Here is a 23552-nt window from a genome sequence, read left to right on the forward strand (position 1 = left end):
ACAATTGTGGACAGAACTTACAACAGAGTTCAAATTAATTAGAATAGAGTTTTGCTGTGTCAAATCTATCAGTGCTGAAGGCGGATACACATGTGTCAGTCTCGAACATGAAAACAATGAATATCAGGGTCTCAATTTTATGAATTTTACCTCTAGATGTCTTTGGCATTCTTTGGTTTTAATAAACAAAAACCTGACAGTACATTCAACTTGAACTTGGCAAGGTAGTTTATGACAAATTTGAAAAACCAGTCCATGGATTTAATTTTTTACTGTATTATATCCTTTATTTCTTTCTAAAAATGGTAAGAAAATACACAGTCCTACTCCTTCCCTAGAAGTTTCTCTGTGGTTTATACCTTTCAGTCTCGACTTACTCATACCTAGACCTACCCAGATCTACTGGATCTACCCTGTGTGTTTGATTTGCCTGTGTTTCAGAAAAAGGAAAACCATCTGCTCTTGTTAGGAGTCAAGCTATTGTGTAGAATCCAAGTCCTATGGCAGAACAAACTGTAACATGAAGTACTATCGTATTTTAAAAAGTTGCCTCTCTTTCAAGGCAATCTCAATCACCTTTAAATTCTTTCACTGTCTGAAATCCTTCCATCCTGTTCATAGACAGTGAAGATTTATTTATATATTCATATCAATTAGGAAAAACACAATAATTGAAAGTAGCAATGTGAAAATACTCCTTTGGATGTCAACCTAAGCCCTTTTTATTTTATTTATTTATTTATTTTTAAAACTTTCATTTTGTTGAACTGGTCCTAGGACCAGTTGTGAAGAGGCAATAACTGTGTCCAACACTGGTATTTACTTAAAAAGAACATCAAGATATGAGATGCAGATCATCAGCTGGTCACACTAAGACCAGGTAATTAAGTTCAGCCCAATAATTCTGCTTAAACCAACGAACCTTCTCTAGAAGAGAAATCCAGTCTATGGGGAGTTAAAAGTAAATACAAACCCCACAAAACGTTTTCAGACTTCCTCTGCAAAACTACTAGAACATACACACACACATGTCAAAACCAGTATTTCACACAGCATTATAAACATGAGTTATGCTTGTGCTCTAGGAATAGCTTTGTTATCTTTGCATGTACTATCTCTGGTCCTAACATGAATTTGAAGTTTAATTCTTCTTAATTAAATTCCTTTTCCAATATTACACTTGCACCATTTTCTCATCATAAAGCTACAAAAATGTAGGGAAAAAATAATTACAAAACTTACATTTCAAGGTACGGACCAAACAAAAAAATTCCCCTACATGTCTGTAAAGCCAACATTGAAGCACTGTGCTCTGTAACAAATACACTAAGATGGCAAGACCAAATTATCAGACTCCTTTGCATCCCCATGAGGAATGAAATGCAAAATTAAAACTATAAGTTACAGCACGTCCTCATTCCTCTGACTCGCAGAACTACCGGGAATTACCACCTTTCCTGAAACTGTAGGAAAGAGAAGCCTCCAGGATCTTTTAAACAAGCATGGAATTGTGTGGGTTTAGTGCAGCTCAGCAGCGCTCAGCGGCGCCAGTTAACAGCCCCCACGCGCTTCCAAGAAGCGTGGCCAGCACTGAATCTGCACGTGACCGACTGGTGAGGCGTCTGGTCACGGCTCCCATGCTGCAGCCCCAGCACATGGCCAGCAGCCAGGACTGTGGTGGCACTGGGCTTGCTGGGTGGAAGCTGCAAAGCCAGGTCCAGCACTGCTGCACAGTGGCGTGGCAGGACCCCGGGGAGTCATTGTCGTCTCCTGCTGGCGGCCATGCAGAGTTCCCTGTCCTCGCAGCTCCCCGCTGCACTGCTATGTGCCTTGTACTGGTACGTGCCTTGTGGCTCTCAGCTGTCAAAATAGCTCGGTATACAACTTGTGGTGGCAGCCACCCCTGCTTCTCAGCACGCTTCTATGAGGGATGCTTAATTCAAGTATCAGTCTTTGCAGGAACATGCAGAGGAGCAGGGTCCCATGCAGACTGCTTCTCATTCTCTCCATACAAAAAGTTGAAGAGCGACCAACAAAAGAATTTAGAAGTGGGGAAAAACAGATCAAGAGGATTCTGCACTAGAATTGGAGATGCTTCACGTTTAATTTTTGTCTTGAGAGGAGACCAATACCAGAGGGAAAAGCACTAGAAGAAACAAACAGGTGCTCTGAAAGCACAAAAGCAGTGTTTTACTGTTTTGCAGACTGTAGAGATACAATTAAGAGACTTATTAAAATAATAATAATGACAATGAGAGCCCTTTTTTTTCCCTGAAAAAGGAGGAGAAAAACCCACCCCTATTAAACACCCTCTCTGAACTCTCAAAGAACCACCAACCTAAATGAAACACTTGACTTTCATTTCCAACAGGAAACTGAAGCAATGAATAAATACATTATGACTTAAGTTCTCCTGCTCGTACACGCAAACAAATTCCATTCTTCCCAAGGAGGAGAAGAAAAGCATATATCCTTTTGGACAAGAGTTAACAATACTTAATAGCTTGATGATATCAACAGGCTGATTCACAGACTTGTGAATTCATTTCAGTGTGTCACAGAAATGAATTTACCAGACCTATTTGTTATTCTTTGTTTACCTTCAGAGTGAATTATTTCACTTTTGGTCAACAGGAAAAAACAAAACCAGGAAACGTGTTCGCTGAACTGTTGGACTTAAAAGTTTACATGTATTGTGCATATGATGTGAGAAAAAATGAAAAAGCTTGGGGCTCTTAGATTTTTTTGCAAGCCTTTCCAAAGATAAAGTAATTGCATCTGTGGTTATAGAGACGGCGCCAACAATCAAAGCAACTACAGAGTAAAGTTCAACCACAGAAGGGTGAGACTGGAAGGTGAGAGAGACCACCACCAAAAAGCATGGTAGTACTTAACGGTAATTAAAAATGAAGTGATGGAAGACTTTTTCTTTTAAGGCACAACAATCTCTATGCCAAACATTCTTCATATCAAGTAACAACTGTAACTGGAGTTATAATGTCAACTGAGATACAATGGTGCCCTGATCTAGTGTAGGAAATTCTTATATCCATGAAGGAGCAAGAAAAGAAGCGTCCACAAAAACACAGATACAGACAGAAACTAGAGAGAGCTTTCTTGAGAATTAGTACTCTTGCACAATGTGAAATGCATGAAAAGTCTATAGATAAGCTATTCTCATCTTACTCTGTGGTAACAGAAACACCGGTTTATGTTATTCTAACCCTTAAGTATCAATCAGGCAGGCTTAATAGTCCAGTTAAGTTGAGGTCATCTTCATATTATATAACAATTTTATATAACATATGTTAGCACTGTAACAAAAGAATGATTTCAGAACCTTTTTAGCTTACCTTCCTTTTCAGCAAATGATTGACTATCTGCAATGACTTTTGGTATTTCTGGATTGTAACGAGTCCCCTCTGGAAAAATCACTAAATACATCTGTGGGATTAAAAAGAAACAAAACAGACAAGTTCTTATAATGAATGCAAGCTGATTCCTTTATCAGAAATTATCATCGCTTGATAGGTCCATACCGTATTTCGTTCACACCGCTGATTACTGTAAGGATCCAAAGAAAATCAGAATACTGGAGCCAAAATTTCTTAGCTCTAAGAACTAAGGTTCAAAATAATTTTCTTTGAACGTACACCAGAGAAAGTTGCCCAGGTGATTTAGGAAGGGAGGCAGCATGCGTTAACAAAAGTGAGCACATCAGGAGCAGCCGATATCAACAAGAGTATTGGTTTTGTTAAGTGAGTAGGAGGAGATTTTGAAGAGACAGTCAAATATGTCACAGATGACCTAAATTATGTTTTTTTTTCTATAATACTGATCTTGCATCTAGTCTTTCCTTATACTGAAACATACATTTAATTCCATTCATAATCAGAAATACTATTAATTGAAATTATGACAGATCAGCCACCTTATGTGTCTTTACGCATCTCACTGTATTTCTATTATGAACTTAAACTCATAGTTTAGCATAATTTGAACTTTAAAGTCACATTCCTTTATGCCTGCATGTCTGCAAGGCTAGATTTCCCAAGTAAATTAGTTTGCTTGCCTATTCAGCAACAGCTGTCTATGGGTTCTCAAATCATTACACAGGTAAAGGCTGCCTAAGTATCTGCATATCTGAGTGTAAAATTATGTACCCAAATAGAAGCAGTCAAATTTGATGACTTTTCCATTTGCTTTTGAAACAGAACAGAGATTTCCATCTCCCTCTTTTTTTTTGCGTGTGCGTGTATATCTTGCATGATCTCCTACAAATAAAGTTGATGGCAAACATCACTTAAGCAGTGAGAATTTCATATTGGGGGCTCATCTGCAGAAGAAAAGGCTACAGCCACAAATGGTAACTAGCATGGAGTTGAACATGACACATCCACAGCAAAATCATGCCTGCTGTGCCTAGACTAACTACTTAATTTGTTACCTTTGCAGAAATGAGTCTCAAGAAATATTTGAAAGAAGAACAGATAGTGGATTTACAAAACAGTCCAAGGAGGATTATCAGTGAGTACAGGAAGACACTGACAAGTGGGAGTGTACATCATGAAAAGAAGCAAAGTTAAATAAATCTCAGAAAGAGACACACAAGAATATAACTTTGTGCTTATGGCCCACAAAACATCAGAGCGTGCTGGTATTTGCACTTAATGACTGCAGAACAGCTAGAGAAAAGGCTGAATGAAGAAAGACAGGACCCAGCAAGCAAACTCTCCAGAATCACCACACAGTGAGGAAGGTTGAAAGGTGCACTAAAATGCAGAGGAGGAAAGAAATCTAGGAACTGTGCCAATCAGTGAGCCAGCAGGAGGATCAAGAAAGAGAACTGAGTACATAGCCTTGAATCTGGCAGGGGAAAAAGAAAAAAAAAAGGAAGAATGGCAAAACCAATGTCAGTAGAGTGGAGTAAAGAGAGCTAAGGAAAGGCTGTACTGGTCATGGCATGCTTGGAGAGGAGGAGAACTGGCAGATTGCAGAGGCAGGTGAAGTCCAAAAATGTTCAAGGACTGGCAGAAAGCCAACATGTATACAGATTTGGTGGGGAAAGAACAAAAGAAAATGGGTTTAAGAGGCAAGGTGCTTACATTTTTGTAACGTGACAGTAGCATGAACGCAGGGAGGAGTACAGGAATCCTGAGACCCAGCTGCAGTCCACACTTCCCCCAGTCACGTATACATTTAATCTATGAAGTACACTGTTGAGATACTTCAGTGACTAAGACGTAGCTAGAAAGGGCATAATATTCAATTCCAGGCGCATTTTTTTTTTTCATAAATGTGCCTATATTCAAACCACATAATTTGGATCCTTAAAATGGTACTTCAAGATGAGGTTGATCCCCCCCTTAGAGACTGAAATGCTCAGCTCTAAAGGGTAATACAGCGGCTGTAACAGGTAGTAATTGACAGAGCAAAGAAAGTGAAGCACACAGGATAGGAACACCATTCCTGGTACAGAGGTCAGCGCTTTAAAAGCATGCAAAATTACTGGTCTTCAAAGCAGATAATCAGCCAGCAAAAGCTGATTACACAACAGACAACAGTATCTACTTACTCTAGTCCTACGTGCGCAATACAAAGCAGGGGCTGAAATTATACTTTAATTATTCTTGCAAACCTCAAACACACGCAGCTGAACAGGTTTGTTGACCAGAATCTGAGTATCTCTGGATTGAAAGCATACCAACAAGACAGAGAAGTAGCCTTTGCTTTAAATTCAGCACATATAAACCTAATATGTAGCTCTTTAGGATTACTTTACCTGAGTAAAATTAATGAATGTAAACAGATATCCTACTTATACTCACATACTTGTGTCCTGCACAAGACAAAGATATTCCGCAGGTGCAACTTAGCTTACCAAATCTACTTGTATGACTAGCTTTTCTCTTCTCCCACCACAGGCAGCAGAAGCTAAATCCTTAAGCACTATTTCCAAAGATTGTAACAACTACAAATCTCTAAGATTTTAATAACTAAATAAGCTCCCCTGAACTTGGATTAAGAACCATTGAGCTTTAGCAGCATTTTAATCGCCTAGAAACACGAGCTGCAGCTAAGGCAATTTTTTATATAGGATTTTTCATTTAGGGCAATTAGCTACATAAAAGTTATGCACTTTATCACAGTGACTGCATAATACAGTGCTCGTGTTCAAAATGGCACAGAGAATTTTGCATTACCATAGTCTCTCATTCATTGATATAGCAATTTTAACCCAAGCAGAGTAGGTCCCTGTGTTCAGTTACATGGTACTTTCATGCCCATTTCTGGGTAATGGGTGGGTGTCAAGGCACTCGCTATCTCTCATCAACTTGAAAGCTTCAAGGAGTGGATCAGGATTCATTTAGTAGAACCCGACTGATTCTTCATGGAGCCAGAAAACCAGAAAAAAGGCACGGGTTACCCGCAGAGTCCCCAGTGTAATGTCAGTGAACTTGCCACAATCCACAAATGAAATGAATGGATAATGATAACTGCTTTCACCCAAATAGCAATTCTATTCACTTCCCCACTGTTGTCAAGGTCCCCTAGGCAAAAAGAAATAGCAATGGCACCAAGAGGGGCCATGCTTCCAGAAGAAGTGTAGAAGAGATGTTTCAGGCGAACTGGACGAAAAACACTAACACTCAGATCAGTAACTGAGAAAGATACGGTATGAGAAAGATATCTGGTATAAGTGGAATGAAACAAAAGGTGATGTGTGGAAAGTGGGCAAGGACATCCAGAATCTACAAAGCAGCTGTCAGGGATTTGCAAATTAGTGACTATACGACAAAATAACTTGTATTAATGTATCTGTCCCCTCCAGGTTCTTACTGTTTGATTAGCACTGCTTCACACGACAAAGATTTATTCTGTGACTGAATGAATGACAAAACCAAAACACATAGTAACCAGCTAAATATTGGCTGTACTAGGTCAAATCCCACATCTCAGAATGCAGATTTCCTACTCTCGATGCATGACAAAAGGAAATGTAAGTTACATTTTCAGTGACCTGCTGTTCAGAAGAGGTAACTTTCTTATAAAACAAGCAGATTTTTTGTGTGTATCAAGTGTCAACTGGATATACCATTACATTGAGAAATGCATTTATGTTGTTACAGCTTACATTAACATTAACACAAACATGTCCTTCAAACTGTGTGACAGTCTCTCCTCTCACAGGACATAAGACTGAAATTTGTTAGCAATCAGCCAGATTTTAAGGAATTTTAAACAAAATGGCATTGTTTCCAGTGAGTTTTGCCAAAAAAAGGCCCAATACCGAACAATTTGAATGTATACTTCAATGACAGTTTGAGGCAAAGTAATTTCCAGAAATAAATACGAAAATGTATTAGTTCAAGATCTCCACTAAGAAAACACAGGTGCACCAGCGTTTCAGTCTAGCATCAGTTTTGTGCATGTCTAATACTGCTGCACTGTACTGGGGAAGAAGGGCGGCCAACCACGAAGAGCAGGACAGGAAAAGGGGCTGTTTAAGGCAGGCAGGTGGGTAGAAGTTGTAAGACAAGGTGAGCAAGGAGCATCATGCAGTCCCCTGTCCTGACACAAAATGAGGCATACCAGATCACTAATCTGGTTCCACTGTGAATATAAGAGGCCAAGAGGCAGCCTTATTTTTGCTGTCATGTTCCACCTTCATTTTAGTCTTCAGTTAAAAAAAAAAAATAAAGAAAAAAGAAGAAAGAAAAAAAATAAGGACACAGTAAAACAGTAAATGTCTTAGCTTGCTCACTACTGAGAACAGAAGACTGGTTCTGCCTTCTTACATGTCTTCAGTTTCTTAATGGGAACAGGGATAGCTCCAAACAGGCTGAACATTAATCATTAGGATTCTTTTGTTTAAACTGTATGTGGAGAGAAACTGTAAATAACAAAGTGACCCTTAACACAGATTCCCGTCCATCTCCTCTCTATTGGCACATAATTCTTTCCTTAGCAGCTGAAAGGCAAGCTTTTCTCTAACAGTACATTAAAGAAAGAACGCCACCACGTACAAGCAGAATGACTAAGCAACAACAGCTGCTCACTCAACTGAGGAAAAGCCCACCCTGAGCTGTAGCATCCAATGCATAAATTTTAATAAAAATTCCATAGCAAATTAATGATTTACACATGAAGCTGATGAGTTCAGGGTGTACTTGCTTTACTGATTAAAATGTCTTCATTTTAAAAGCAATATGGTTGCTTGTGAATGTCATGCTAAGCTGCAGAACTGCAAAGTTTCTTCATGAATAATGCAGTAAGGACACAGGTTATCACATTCTTCTCTCAGCAGTAATTGTAGGTTAAAGGGCAATTACAGTATCTACATTTACATTCTCAGATAAAGTGGATTATAGAAAGTTTAGTCTTCCCTCAAAGGACAACTCAATGGTCTGTGTCTTTTACCCCAGCAGATGCAAACATTTGTCTCAGTTAATAGGCTTTTGACAGCTTTGGTTTTGTAAAATTCAAGTGTCACTCCCTACATGGTCTGACCGCAGGAGATTTAAAACAGTATGCATCTCTGCAGCAGTTACACTTATTTCTCTTCTATACTGCTACCCTACAAATACAAAGAAAATGGCAACAACTGGACGTGGTAGGCATGTCCAGGTTCTGTCCCCATTTCCAACACCACCAAACTTCCAGATAGGCAAATCACATCAAAAAATAAATGTACCCAAGTGGTCCCAAATTAATTTGGCATTAGCTTAGATACGTTAGGTACAGGCTTTCGATCCACACACAACTGAGGAAGGAGAAGAAACACGATTCCAGAAACAAAGCCTTCTGGATTTGTTTCATTTACTAATCCCATACAGACATACACCATGGAAAACAGAACCCACAGCAGATGTAGCTTTAAAGAAAAGCTTTGTGTTTAAACCTCCCCACATATTCCAGGTGGGCTAAAATCACACACTAGTCTGTCCAGTCAATTTATAGCAGTGCAGCAAGACTGAACATCACTTGCAGATTTCCAAAGACATGCAGAATTAGATGAGATGTATCTTCCTCAGATGATTTAAAAAAAAAAATTAAAAAAAATCCATGTTTCTATAAAGGAGACTAATCCAATGCAGGGTTCAAATCAAGACTCTTACCACAATCAAAAACTTATTATTACAACAAACCCCTGTATTTTAGGGGGTGCACAGGGAAGCCAGAAAGCCAGACTCAACCAGAAGCTGCCTCTTCGGCTAGCAAGAAATCCATGGACCTATGCAGGAAAACACCCTGCCGGGACATTTCACTCCCACTAAAGCAAACTTAACCAGCACTCTGCAGGGGGAGCAATTGCTTAGGGGGATGACTACAAGTATGCTTCATACATCCTGCAATTTGTCTTTACTTATTCTATTACACCGCAAATTTTACAGAAATTAGAATTGTTGCTACTGACATACAGAAAATAACTTGACACAATGCAACCTTTTCACATCCCAGGACTCTCTCTGGTAATGCAGGCACAAGTTACTACACTGAATATTACCACTTTCTCCATATGGTCATCGTTAGGTTAGACACTGGATAGCAAAAGTTTAGTGGTCATAATGTATTTCTGGCCTTTCTAACTTATATGCTAAAAACTTTATCTTAATCAAAACACCCAACACCCCCACCCCCACCCCCCCCCCGTTCATGCTAAATCTTAGTCCGAGAGAAAATTAGTTTGAGCACTGTCTTAAACAGGGACACTCTACTCATTTAAGCCTCTCAAGTAAGCTTAAGGCCAGTTTACGTTCTCAACACATGCACAAACATAAACACACCATCTCCAAAAAAGAAAAAAAAACAACAAACCAACCACAGCCAAAACCCCCCAACTATTATGAAGGTCAAAACAATGTATGCACTCCTTTTAGTCAAGCCTCAGCTTATAAAATATTTGCCACTCGGTATTTGGAGTGGCAAGTCCTAATCACATCATCTTAAAATGAAAGTGTAACTGTTCTATATCAAGGCTTGCTGAGTTGGTTTTCTTAAGCCTAGCCCAAAAGGCAGAAAACATTTGAAGTCACAGCAAGTAACTGAAGCGAAGCACAGTGATTCTAACCACTGAGCCACAAACCATACAGGGAGTCATGAGAAAAGTCACTTGGCACTAACAATCATTCTTCAAATAGAAAATTATCATGAGTTCGGGCTTGCCTTTTTTTTTACTCCTCGAGGCGTAGCAGACAACGTTACTCAGCTCTAGGACACCACTGCTATTAAAAATGATTGATCACTGGGATGACTAATTAAGATTTGGTAAGAATGGTTCTTGATATTCAGAAGTCAAGAATACCAGTCTCTGACAAGCATACAGTAGTCAAAATGGTGTCTTTTGAAACACTGGGAACACTGACAGGAGTTTCTCAAGGAATGTACTATAGCTTATGTTCTAAGATTTAGTCCAGATCCCCCCTGCCCTCTATGGACAGAATCATCAAGTTCATAAAGGAATAGCCAAATTTTCTAAGTTTAATTAGCGGTATCACTCTAATCACAGAGAGTAACTGTAAAAATACAGAAAGAAAACAAATCCATGATTATCGTCTTGTAGTTGTAGGTACTAGGCATGGCTCATTTCTCCAATAAGCATTTGCCACTAAAAAAGTCAAGAAATGAGGAGAAGAAAGGTATAATCTTACCGGAGTCTCAGCTTTCATCTGGGCCCGTAACTTCTCTCTCATTTCTTTTTCATTAAATTTGGCACTTCTTTTTACATAGACTCCTCCATGCTAACAGAGAAAAAAAAAAAGAAAAGTATTAAATATTTAAGTCATTTAATGTAGAACAGTTGATAGAAGAACAAACAAGACAACAACGACAAGTCACCTTCATGACTCATGCTGCAAATTCCCACAAGACATTTTATCCTAGGATGAAAGGATAAAAACTGAAACTACTTTTACATTTGCATGTACTTAAGTTCACAAAATCTGTTTAAATAAAGATCAGATCTAAAAAAAAAAAGAAAAGCAAGAGACACTTGAAGTGTCTTATTTAAAGGTGTTAAATAATTAACTGGAAGATGGCATTGGAACCAACCCCAGGGATCTATCTATTCCCAACAACATTGACAAGCAGCTTAACTTGTATATCAAGGCAAAATCAGACAACTGAAGTAACTCACGTACAAGTACTTATAGGTCAATGTTTTCAATTTTACGTGCCTGCTCTTAAATAGTGACTAATGCAAATACTGGAATTACAAGTACCGTACCTCCACATACAAAATTAATCAACAGCACAAAAGTAACTAGCATAGGTCTTGAAAACCTCCATACACTTTATTAGAGAATCAAACTTTTAATAAAGAAGTTATAGACCGAGATAATAATTGAATAAGTAACACAAAATCTTTAGAAGGCAAAGTATTTTATAAAGGTATCTTCACTGAAAACCATTATAAAACATTAGATCATTTCCCTGAAAAAGATTCATTTTATAACTTGCTCCACACAATTCATCACAAAACCTTCAGTAAAAGGACTATGGCAAAGTACACGCAAAGAAAGAGGGTTATAAAGAAATAAAATTTGCCTCATCATTTCCCTCTTCCATCACTCTGTTTTAGCTACAGTGTAGCTACAAGAGGATGTAAACAAACATGCTCCAAAATGAACTACTGATACAACAAATTTTTCCAAATAACAGAATTTTGGTTTAACGTACATTGTTTTCATGGGTTTTCTAACTGATTCCCCAACTTGGTAGTACTCTCTTCTGCCCACCATGACTCTTGGCATTAGGATTGTCAGATAATTTTTGCCCATTTATGGTTTTACATGCTCTTAACAGAAAGGTGACAGTAAGATTAAAACTACTAAGAGCTGAATCTCATTGAAATGTCTTATCTCAGGAAAAGATACAGTACATTGTAGAACAGGGGTGGTGGCGTGTGTGTGAGGAGCTGTTATTTTATTTGCATGGCACGGACAGGAATAAAGTTTGAGGGGTTAGGAGGCAGGCAGAGGAGGCAGCTATGCAAAACGCTTTCAGCCTCTGTTTTTCATGGCGTGCAGAGATGGCCATGCAGCTGCTTAGCTAGTGGTATCTGATGTGTCTTAAGTTGTTCTCCAAAAACTGCAGTGAAAAGGAACAGAAAATCAATGGTACATTAACTCCATATTAAATATTCTGTCTTAACATTACTGTCTGTTGTTCCCTTACAAGGTGAAGTAGCCAGCTGCAACACTCAGCTGTGCTGCTGTGGCTGGCAGGACACCAAAACCAAGTACAGAATCCCCCAGTCCACTGAGCTCGGCCTTTAGCAGGCTGGAGCATATCAGCATCATCCCACAAGCAGTTTACCAGTCCCAGACAGATAACAGCATGAACAGAAAAATGTTCCATCAGCTGTGCAGCAAACACAGAACCATGCGTTATCTACACACTCCACATGTAAGACCGTTTTAAGGATCTGACACCATTAAAGGGAAGTGTAAGTCTTGTTCTGTACAGTGACACCACAACCACCACTTTCAGGAAGGGCAAACTCAGTTTGGTATAAAGAAATAATGCACCTACTATACAAAACTTCCATGTAATTGGTAATTCATCATTCTGTGTTGGCTCAACTAGGTCAAGCTTTGATAAATGAAGGAAGGCTGGGATCAAAGTCTTCACTTATTTGTCAAATTACTAACCAGCTACAGTAAATTCGAAAAATACTGAACCACCTTTTCCTTGTGTAATTTGTGAACTTGGAGAAATTAAGTTGTACAGTTTGCTTAGGGACACCACAAGACAGGTTTGGTTTCCCACCTCAGACTTCTTAATGCCCAGAAATAGATTTGTACTTCTCAAGTCAATACGAGTATACAGTCACATAATTTAGGAACAGACAAATTACGTACTTTAAGATCACCATTTGCTGCATACAACCCAACTACATAAGTATGTCAGCTTCCCTATGGTGCAGGGTTACAAAGCTAAAGAGAAGCAAGGTGCCATACTAGCTATATATTTACACAATTCAGTAATAACCAAAAGGGAGCACAACCTGATGCCGAATAACAGAAAAGACAAAGACATACTTCCTATGTTAAAAAGTCAAGCAAACTCTGGGACATCAAAAATATTTATCAAAATTACATCCCAGCCTCACCAGGTGGTATAAGATCAATAGGAGCTAGCTGCATTTTGGTGGAGAAAGATAGGACAAAACAAAATTTCAGATCCACCCAAAAATAATAAAGCCAGTTTTATGAAAAGAAATAGCTCTACATAATAAATCAAAGCCAGAACATAAGAGGTTAATTTAAGTCGTTCTTTTCTTTTCTTGCTATTAGATAGCTGCCTCCAAAGAAGAATGCTAGTTATGCAATTGTATATAGCTGAAATTCCCCAATTTGTATTGCATTTCCTTTTCAGTAACAGATCAAATATATGAACGCTTTTCAAAACAGGTTTCTGGAAGTACTGTTTTTAAGGTTTTAATTTTTTTCCGCTGTACTTTAAAAGCCCCTCTCACAGTCAACAATGGATTATGTTTACAAATATACTTCCTTTGTGCCTGAATTTCGCTCTCCTGGACATCCAGACCACGTTTATTTCCAAACAGGATGTTTACCTGAGGTAGGGAATATGAATTCCGTGAGCATGGCGTAATTACGTGGCTCTGGAAACTTTTAGTGGAGTGTAAGTGACATCACTAACAGAACATCAACAGGAAGGGCAGGAAGTGTTTTATGTTTTTGCACTGTTTGGTGTGATAAAAACAATAAAAATACCTATTAGCTTGCACTGCAGTCCTGCTGCATCCCGTCTCAGTCATTTAAACTCACATGCATGACCACTGTTAGTAAGCTGCCCTTCATTCGTGTCACTGAATTAAATATATATATATATATATATATATATAAATATAATCATCCCCCACTAAATCTTGTAGAATTTTTATATTTTCAGGAATCCAAAGCTGAACTGACTTTATTTAATATCTATGTTTTCATTAAAAATGCAGGCTACGTTCAGATTAATTTCCACAGGAACCTCCTTTTAACAGTCAATATAGCAGTCAGGAAACTGAGCACCGGATATTCCAGATAGCAGTAGTAATTTTCCAAAATCTTGAAAAAGAGAGTCACTTCTGGACACCTAGTGATAGCGGATGGAATATATATCCTGTCTGTATTTTAATTAAAGCAGACTTAAAACACCACCAATGTAATGACTATAGGCAAGGACAAAGAGCAAAATATTTCCATGCAGCAGACTGGTCACTTTAGTGGAAGAAAAACATAGAGAACCAGAGTCATTACTGGGAATAAGCATTAGACAACAGAGAAGTCCATTTTCTCCCAATGGGTAACCTCAGTGAGGTATGACAGGGTGTGACAGTCCGTACTTATCTAGGGGACTGGGACAGCAAACCCACAAAGAAAAAGAAATTATGAACAGTTTTCTTGTTTTCTCTGCAGCATATTATTTTCTAAATATAGCAATTTTAGAAGAATGGATGGCAACTACCCATGCTCCAGCCTAGACTTACAGCCTACTCACTGTCTAAGGCGCTCAACCAGAAGACAACAAACATTTTCAACCATCAAGCTGAAAAAATTGGACCTGGATCTCCCAATATCTTGGGGAACGCTTTAACCTCTTGCAGACTGAACAGGCAGTAGGAACCTCAACCACTACCTGTACTCTAAGATAAGATGGTGAGACAGTTCACACCCCAGAAATGGGCGTCTTTTGTGACATGATCCAAGACTGTTAGGTACCTACACCCAAGCTCGAAGGCAACATCTGATCGCTGGGAAAGGTCACTCTTTAAGGCACTGCCACTGCCAATATTAATTAGGCAGTTCGTGGATCTGTACCTCCCCTTGCCCGACACTCTCTAAACCCAATCCAACTTACATTAGCTTCTTGGAGTCAAAGTTTTAGTGCCGACAGCCACATAAGGGCTATCCTGCCTCCTCCCCTTTTCCCAACCATGGCATACTTTCCCCCTTTTGCTGGTTCTACCAATCAACTGATCTGACTTGACTTACAGATGCAAAGTGCAAGCAGTGAGAGAGAAAGGAATGTGCAGCCAAGGATGGGGAGAGAGTAAAGCCTCCTATTCAGACACAGGTCTGTAGTTGCCTATTCCTTTACAAACAAATACATAGTTCAAATCATACCCAGCATAGTATTTCTCTCAATATCCCCCATCCTCTTGGACAGGGCTGACAGTCAATGCAATCAAACTGTCTAATTCGATTAGAAGTATTTTTCCAAGTGTCTTTTGCTTTTCTTTGTCTGGGCGGGGAGTTGGGGGTGCAGAAAGCAGATTAATGTTTAGGGAACAGGTAAAGATCAAAGACAGAAACCAAAGGAGAAAAATCTTACTGAACAGGCACTTTGTAATAGTTATCCAAAACTTAATCCATTTCTATTCTAATGACTAAGCACCCATCTAAATCCTGAGATAAATACTGTGAAGCCATTTCTGATCACCTAGCAAAACATACCAATGCTTCCAAAAACATTCCCCTCTACATTTTATTTCATTTGTATATAGAAACAGTCCTGCTTTCAGAAAAAGCAAAGAGCAGGCATAACAAATTCAGAGAGGATTTTAGGGAGGTAAAGCCATCTATAGACTGTTCTCTACCATTTTAGATTGAAGACCACATCCACCCAGTATGTTGGCTGTACAGTGACCATGGCCCGCTGTTTCTTCAGTAACTGTACAATTTTGAGTTACATCAGGTTGAGCTCTAAAACTAAAAGGAACACGAGGAGCATTATGCAGGAAGAGGAGAAAGTAAATTAGTAATAGGAATACTGTTAGACTCAGGTTTTTGCTTAACTGAAGTCCAACGCAAAACCATCAACGCTGTCATGGAGACTGGGATCTGCTCTTCCTCCACACTATACTAAAGTCCAATTTTCCTCTTTTATATTGTGCTAAGACCAAATGATTAAAAAATAAGTAAGTACACCACAGCAATGACAATTCAATCCCAATTTGTAGCATGAGAAAAAAAATCCCATATACAGGAAAAAAGGTCTGGTTACAGCTAACTGCTAAGTGGGGTTTTGGACTGTAAAAAGAACGAAGTTCTAGAATTTTCAGAAATTCTTCTAACAGACTCTACAGTTTGAATTCTAGTAATAAACACCATCCATAAGACGTATTCATTCAGAAAAGTAAACTGATTATTTAATAACTGTCTTTCAACTAAGATACACATCTAACTACAATGAGTGAAACCGTCTATTTTCATGTTCAAATAAACAACTGCCAGCTCAGAATTCGCAGCATGTATGATAAATGGAGGGGAAGTATATCTTAGGTATTTGACCCACAAACAGCAAGGAAAAAAAGTGAATGGGCTTACCTGTGAAAAATACCACCCGTAGAGGGGAAGCCATTTTAACCCATCTTTCAAGACATACCGGACATGCCCGAGAGCATTCTGTCTAATTGCCAGCATGTCCGCAATAATCCAATCAACTGCAAAGACAAAAGTCCAAAATGTTTGGGTAAATGAGGTTTTAATTGCCACTGATGAAACAGAAAGCACATGTTGTACATATAAATATAATTAAATGTTTCTGAACTAGAAGTTCTTGCTCATTAGGGCAAGGTTGGAAAGAGACACAGTAAAGAGACAAGTCTATTTTTACAATCTATAAAAGTGCCAAGACAAAAAAATTTACAAACCTGTACACTGATGATTTGATAAATATATTACATTTTCTTTATTTTTTGGCAAATCCCCGTAGATTATTACCTAAAAAAAACCAACAAAACAAACCATAATATTACTTTATCATTTATTTTCATTGCATTAGGCAGTGACGATATCCAATGCAGTAATTAGCTATTTACTAGGAAAACCGTCAGCGAGTTAGCACCATTGACAGAAAAACACCCCAACACTGCATCAGTACCCATCACGCATACAATTGACATAACAATGCAGTGAATATTGATTAATGAGGGCTTAAGAAAGCTATTATGTTCTTGTGCCTAAGCCCTACAACTGGATCCACAGAAGCTGACCCGCATCCACCAGATCCCATAGACATGTACAAAACCACTAGTTAACTTTATACATCTCATGAGTAAGGCATGCTTCAGCCAGACACTCGTTATCATTCAATCCAAAATGCTAAGTTTTCCTGGATTAGATCAAGAACAAAATCTCATCTTGCCATGATTTTAACCATCAAGAACAGACAAAAAAGCATGAGGTTGAGGGGTGTCTTTAGATTGGTCTTCAACCTCCAGCCAGCAGGTTTCATTATGATTTTTTTTCTCCGTTATATTAAAGACAGTCTTTAACCTTGTAGTTTCCTGCCTCTGAACGGTAATTGCCTACTAGTGAAATAACCTTCTGAAAGCATGACTACCAAGCAAGATGCTGAAGCAGTAACCCAAGTCATCTTTTAAAATGGATTAATTCAATTACTTTTATTTCAAATACAAAATGAGAAATTTATTAAACAATTTCAATTGCAGACGTTTATCTTTAATAAATATTTTCATTATCTAATGAAGTTTATTTTTTCCAACCAGCACATTCTAGGTAGCATTCCCCCTTGCTGTGCCAATACAAATGGCTGTACTCCCTGTTTCTAGAAGTTAGCTGCATTAAACATACACTCTTCTTTGAAGTGATTCCAAAAACAAAAGTACTATTTGGAACATTTACCCACTGATTATCACCACTTCCCTAGTCTGGGAATTTTATCAGGAAGATCTAAATAATATTCAGATCTCGATTAACATCATTTAGTATGCTGAGTCACTATGAGCATCTCTGGAAAATCTGTCCACCTCTCAGTTAACCTGTTATACTGGATGGGCAACGCCTTGTATCCTAAACCGAGGCAAAAACCCCACATAAAGCTGTACGTTTTACATTCATGATGTTCCTTCTTTGAAAATGCAACTGCACTGTTGATCTAATTTTGCTTTCAAGGCAAGAAACCAGACATCGGCAAACTGAGATATTCAGTAAATATGTGAACAAGAGATAATCCAGCATACTGTAAAGAGAACATTACTTACTTGAATTAATTTTTTTCAAAAAAAAAAAAAAGGCATGCACAATAAATTTTAACTGAACATTATTTGTAACAAGTCAGTTGACAAGTATATTCATAACAGTATCCAAGATACTCAAACTAGACTTCGCTGTAGGAGTTGTTTTCTCATTACAGTTCCAGGAGAATTTATAACCTTACTGCTGACACTCCAGGTACCACACACTGCTTCATGCAAGGTAGCAGTCAGACAGTCTGATCTTACAGTTCAGGTGCAAAAATTCCACTGAAATAAAAAATTATCTTCCTACTCTCATTTGTGGAGTTAAAAGTTTCATTTTCCAAGTGTACACTTTTCCAGCAGTGTTATGCACTAGGTCCATAAACACTGTTTTCTTTAATTTCAAGTGAAGACTCTGCTATGTACTTTCTGGCAAAGACTGTTTCAGAGGAAGGGAAAAGGCCCAACACAACAAATCACTAAACCAGAAGGTCCTGAATGTCATCAGCGCTTTTTTAAAAGGTAAGAAAATAAGAACAAGAGGAAAACAAAATCAGCATTTGACACTGTAAGAGCTGCTCCACACAAGAAACAGGGTTTGAAATACACATTTTATAACCTAAAGCTGTAAAAATTTCCACTTTCATGTACAAAGTCAAAATCCTAGTGTAATCAGACCCACAATTCAAAGCATTCACTTGTGACTATCACATGAGTAAAAACAAATATAAAGGATCATTCTCTTAAAAGAAAATGTATGATTGTGTCTGCCAAATATAGCAGTTAATCTGTATTATTTTTTTATTTCAATAATATTGGATCTAGCCCACTTTTTAATCCCAGAGGAACACCCACTCATTGTTATTGTAAGCAATTTCTATGCACAACATCATGTCTTACCGTAACAGTTGCATGTGTTTACATGAAATGGACCAACATTTTTTTTACTCATGATAAAACACATAGGCATACTGTGCCATACTGTTGTACAGAACTAAAAATAATTTTTTTTTAAAAAAATCTATCTTTTCCAGCTTATAATTAATTCTCATTAAACACAAAAAATGGGTATTTTATTTCAAAGCAAAGGAAGAAGTGAGAAAATCTGGAAACTCTGTTTTGTTTGCTGACATGGCTCAGCCTAAGAGGATGCAAAAGCTTTAACTCCAGCATCATTCATTTCAGCACTGCCCATTTCAGTAATCTCGAGAAAAGGCTTATACAGTTCATGAAAGGCCAGGAAAGAGCTATTCATGTATTAGACATTCACAGCTAGGAACTGAGAGCGAAGAACTTATATTAAAATATAACTCTTATTACAACCAGGTAAGAACAGCAACTTCCAACCTGCATCCTCTAGAGGCTTCTTCAGATTTCACAGGAGACACCTACTCCGTGGGCAGTCACACAGGTCTCCTCGTGTTTCTGAGAACTTTCATAGACCTTGCACAACAGAGGGCTAACAGTTAAGAGCTCTGAATCCTGCAGAAACATTGCCCTTTTCCCTTTGAGATGATGTCTGAAGAATTCACCTGCTTGGGGATAAGCAGGGGAAGAGTCCCCTCAGAGCAAGCCGTCAATTTCTGGCAATCTGATGCTTTTATGTGAACCAGAGCACCTTATATATTGTATATTGTAACTGCAGAATGTAATGATACAGCACTCTTCTTCATCGTCTCCAGAAAACCTCTGACTCCCTGCTGGTTTTTGTAGCTAACTTTTCCAAATTCCCTGTTGCAGAGACTGTGCAGTCCCTGGCTCCTGCTCACTCTGCTGGTGCAGCAGACATCTGAGGACCACAGTGAAGGCAAGCACTTGAGTGATCTACCAGGGCCAGCAATGCAGAAGTAAGTGCCCACAGTGCCAGGTTTTGTGCACGCCCCCTTTCGAAGCAACCTGAAGAGATGACAGTAGCCAAGAGACTCCTAGTCCTCAGAAGAACAGTGCTGTTTCCCAGGGTCTGCAGAGCACCGGAGGAGGTGGTCTTCCCCTCTGCAGGTCACTCACAAGCCAGTGCCAGGGAAGCGATGCAGGACACACCTGGGAGGCAGTTTTCAGTTTCAGAAGCTGATGTACCTAGTGTTTCAGATATTTTATGCACCGCTCTCCAAATGCCACGGTATACATACGTTCTACCAATGTATCAGCTTGAAAGACTGTGAAGATCAACATCCTCTCTGCCACAACGAAGTAAGTGAGGAACCTGTTCATTTGAATAGGTGCTGCTTTGTTAAAAACCAAAAAGCACAATGAGGTGAAGCAAAGAAAACAAGTTAAAAGGAAAAACAACAGAGCAAAACAAAGTAACCAGAGATTTGAGGGAAAATATTTAAAATACAGATTTACAGTCTAACATTGCAAACACCACTTGGGTACAGAACATTAAAATGTGTGCTTTTAGCCATGTTTTGGTTGCTTCACAGCCCAGTTCACAATAATGGGTAATACAGTTACTGTTAATATGAGTCTTCCCCATCTGTTTACATAGCAGTACTGTGAAACTCAGTTCAGTGAGGTCTCAAATAAAGGAAACTGGATGCTGTTAGATTCCCTTCTGTGGGAAGGCTGGTACCCAGCTTCCCTGGATGTCATACAGCAAGAAGTTCACATGCTCAGCAGGCATGAGACACACCTTGAGTGTCATGGCCAGAGGAAGCTCTGAATCACTGGCAGGAGGTTACAAGAAGTTCTCCTGATGGAAGAATTTACTAATTCAGTGAGTTAGTTAGGCTGATCTAGGCATGCAAATGGGAGCTCCTGGGTGATCTGGTGACATCAGTCTCAGCCTCCCTAGCAGCCTCTGCTTCTTCCAGTGCAACACACCTATGGCTGTGCTACCGTGGTAGGTCACATAGCAATCTAAAAGTCCTGCATGGCAGCCACACCTCAGTAACTCATAATTCGCGTAGGTTTCACTGCAGCAAGGTGGACACTCCCAATCTAGAGTTGTATTTCTTCCTTATGAAATGTGCACATACCAAAGAAAATGAAACAGATCATTTAATCACATCCTAGCTACATCAGCTCAGTAAACAAGGCCATGACAAAAATAACTCAAGAGGTAAAAGTAATCACACTATCAGAAGATCTGCTTGCAGGTCAACTGGTGACCACACCAAACTCCTAGCAAAGAGATTACCTTAATATGATAATTGGATGTTGCTGATGATGGGAGCAGTTCAGGAGCTGACCTACAAGCAGATCTGGCACTTCTGCTTCAGTGGCAGTAAGGCAACCCAGATGGTTGCTGGTGGTAAAAACTCAGCCCACCTCATCTGATGTCCTATCACATGCCTGACAGCACACTCACTCTTGGTTCCTCAGACTTCCTAACCCTCCTCCCTTCTCCATTCAACTAGGTATGATTTGCAGAAAGATGCTCCGTTCTTTGCTGTTACTTCAACAAAACTGATGTGCACTGGGGCACTTTGCAGAGAAGGTGAAGCATTCTGATCTGGAAAAACGTCAGCTTCAAGCACAGGCAATAGCAACTGGAAACGGATAAAGTAGTAGAATAGTAGCAGCAGAGCACTCCTTCCCTCTCCTCAAGGAAGAGAGGAGAAACAGAACATTCTAGAACACTTCACTTAACAACCATACAAGCTTCATATACTCAGCTGTGCACTTCATTTTGCTATTTTTCTTCCGGACTACTTTTATAACTGGGACTGCATTGCTCTTTGGGACAAGAGTGTCTTTGTTAGCTGGGCACTACAACAATGTGACTGCTTATTAAATTAAATAGTATCCTAGGATGTATTTCTCATCTGTTTGTTAAAAAGTCTGGATATAATTTTCTGGTGAAAGGGTGGAGCTTGCATCAACAAACCACCAAAAGCAACTACCAGATACAGCTTTCTGAGGTCAATGTGTAACCCTGCGCAAGCTGACTTCTGCAGCACTTCTGCAGGCATCTTATGGGAAGTTGTTTAAATACCCTCTTTAAAAAACCCATCTGATGACACGACCAGTCCTTTGAGCTTCCAGAGAAAGTCCCCCAGATCACAGAATCTATTTACCCTGTTTGACAAGAAGCAGGCTCAAGACAGGATACAAACGGGGAACTTGTATGTGGTGCTGACAAATTTCTCAGGTTTTCAGATGTCCTACTATAAGAATTTCAAATATTTCTTTTTCTTCACAGAAGACAGAGAAGCACTTTTATTTGCATTTAACAGATATGGGTTTCACTTGCCTACAGCATAAGGAATATGAATAGGACAGAAGCAGAAAGGACTTTCATGTTTTAGTTTTTAGTTGCTTTCTCTCTAGATCTAAAAAAAAATACATATGTTTACCTCTAAGCTTTAGGTCACACACAATTTTTAGGTAATGGTCATATTATTGCCACACCTCATAATCTCTTTAGTTAAAGAGACTATCTGCTCAGTACATAATTGCACAAGTCTGAAGTCTGCTTCTCAGGCTCGGCATCAAACCATAAAATCACAATGCAAACCACTTTACTGAAGCAGAGAGTTCACTCAAATATTCTGCAGCTATGTATTTCACTGGAGTTCAGTGAAGAAAACCATTGCCAAGAGACTGACCTCTGGGGAATACTGAGAAGATTCCTATATGTAATTTGATTTTTTTTTTTTTAATAAATCATTCATTTGATTGAACCAGAAAGCAGAGAACTTAAAAAACGACAGTTACTGCCATTTTATTCCCTTTTTGTAAGACGACTCTATTAGCAACCTATACGGATTATGCAGGACTGAATCATACCTGATGTTAAGTATGAAGTCTGTACATTTTTGCTTCATACTAGCTTTTAGTCTTATGGTCTAAACTGACAAACTTACAACCATGAGTGGTTATGTTTCACTCAGTGGCACTAGCTACATGTACAGAAGTCATCTAGTTCTGATGCTGACTGTAAAGGCTTTACAGTTTCTCAGCTGAATTAAAGATAATTGACCTCTGAATTAAGGGAAAGCTCCTTCTGAAAGAATCAGCACCAATAAAATCTTAAAGGAAATGCAATCACCTTCTGAGCCAATGAAAACATATATTAGTATTTATAATAAAAATTATAATATCTGTCAGTAAAAATACAGCTTTAGAGTCTCTCATTCTGTGCATATTTGAATACTTTTTGTATTTCATCGTAAAAAAGACTTGCAAATATTTAGGCTCTAAGAAATTAGTTGCTTAATTTTCTAGAGTTTTACAATGAATCAAATAATTTTCACTGCAGGCAGGCTGTCTGAAGAAAAATCCTGGTAGTTTCACTGCCATCAGCTTACTGAAGGAAATAAAGAGCAATAACTACTACACTTCAAAGCAAAAGCTGGAAGTATTTCACACGGAGAAAAGTTAACTAAAAAGTGCGTACTCGGAACATCTAGTTACGGTAGCAGGTTAAATGATGCCAGCGTTCCTGTTATTCTGAATACTCTTAACAGGGTTACTGCAATTCCAAAAAAAACCCCCAAAACCCCCACAAAGCTGTAAAAGGAACCAGACATTTGTCAACACATGAGCAACATCATGTGTTCAACCAGACTAGTTTTGTTTTTCAATGCCCACCTGCCTGCAGCTTTCACACATG

The 23552-nt window shown here is 38.7% G+C and overlaps 1 protein-coding gene across 1 annotated transcript in view; it reads right to left on the reverse strand.

Annotated features, from left to right (window-relative positions):
- AGPAT5 (1-acylglycerol-3-phosphate O-acyltransferase 5) overlaps nucleotides 1–23552 on the reverse strand; it is a 58275-nt gene that overhangs the window by 24609 nt on the left and 10114 nt on the right. The window contains exons 2-5 of the mRNA XM_086461526.1: nucleotides 16667–16736; nucleotides 16341–16456; nucleotides 10653–10742; nucleotides 3354–3444 (exon numbers count right to left, since the gene is read on the reverse strand). Of these exons, the coding sequence (XP_086317652.1) occupies nucleotides 3354–3444; nucleotides 10653–10742; nucleotides 16341–16456; nucleotides 16667–16736 (367 nt within the window). The remainder of the gene's footprint in view (nucleotides 1–3353; nucleotides 3445–10652; nucleotides 10743–16340; nucleotides 16457–16666; nucleotides 16737–23552) is intronic.

Source organism: Leptosomus discolor, chromosome 2 (genome assembly GCF_034619465.1).
Source record: "Leptosomus discolor isolate bLepDis1 chromosome 2, bLepDis1.hap2, whole genome shotgun sequence".
Classification (NCBI taxonomy): Eukaryota; Metazoa; Chordata; class Aves; order Leptosomiformes; family Leptosomidae; genus Leptosomus; species Leptosomus discolor.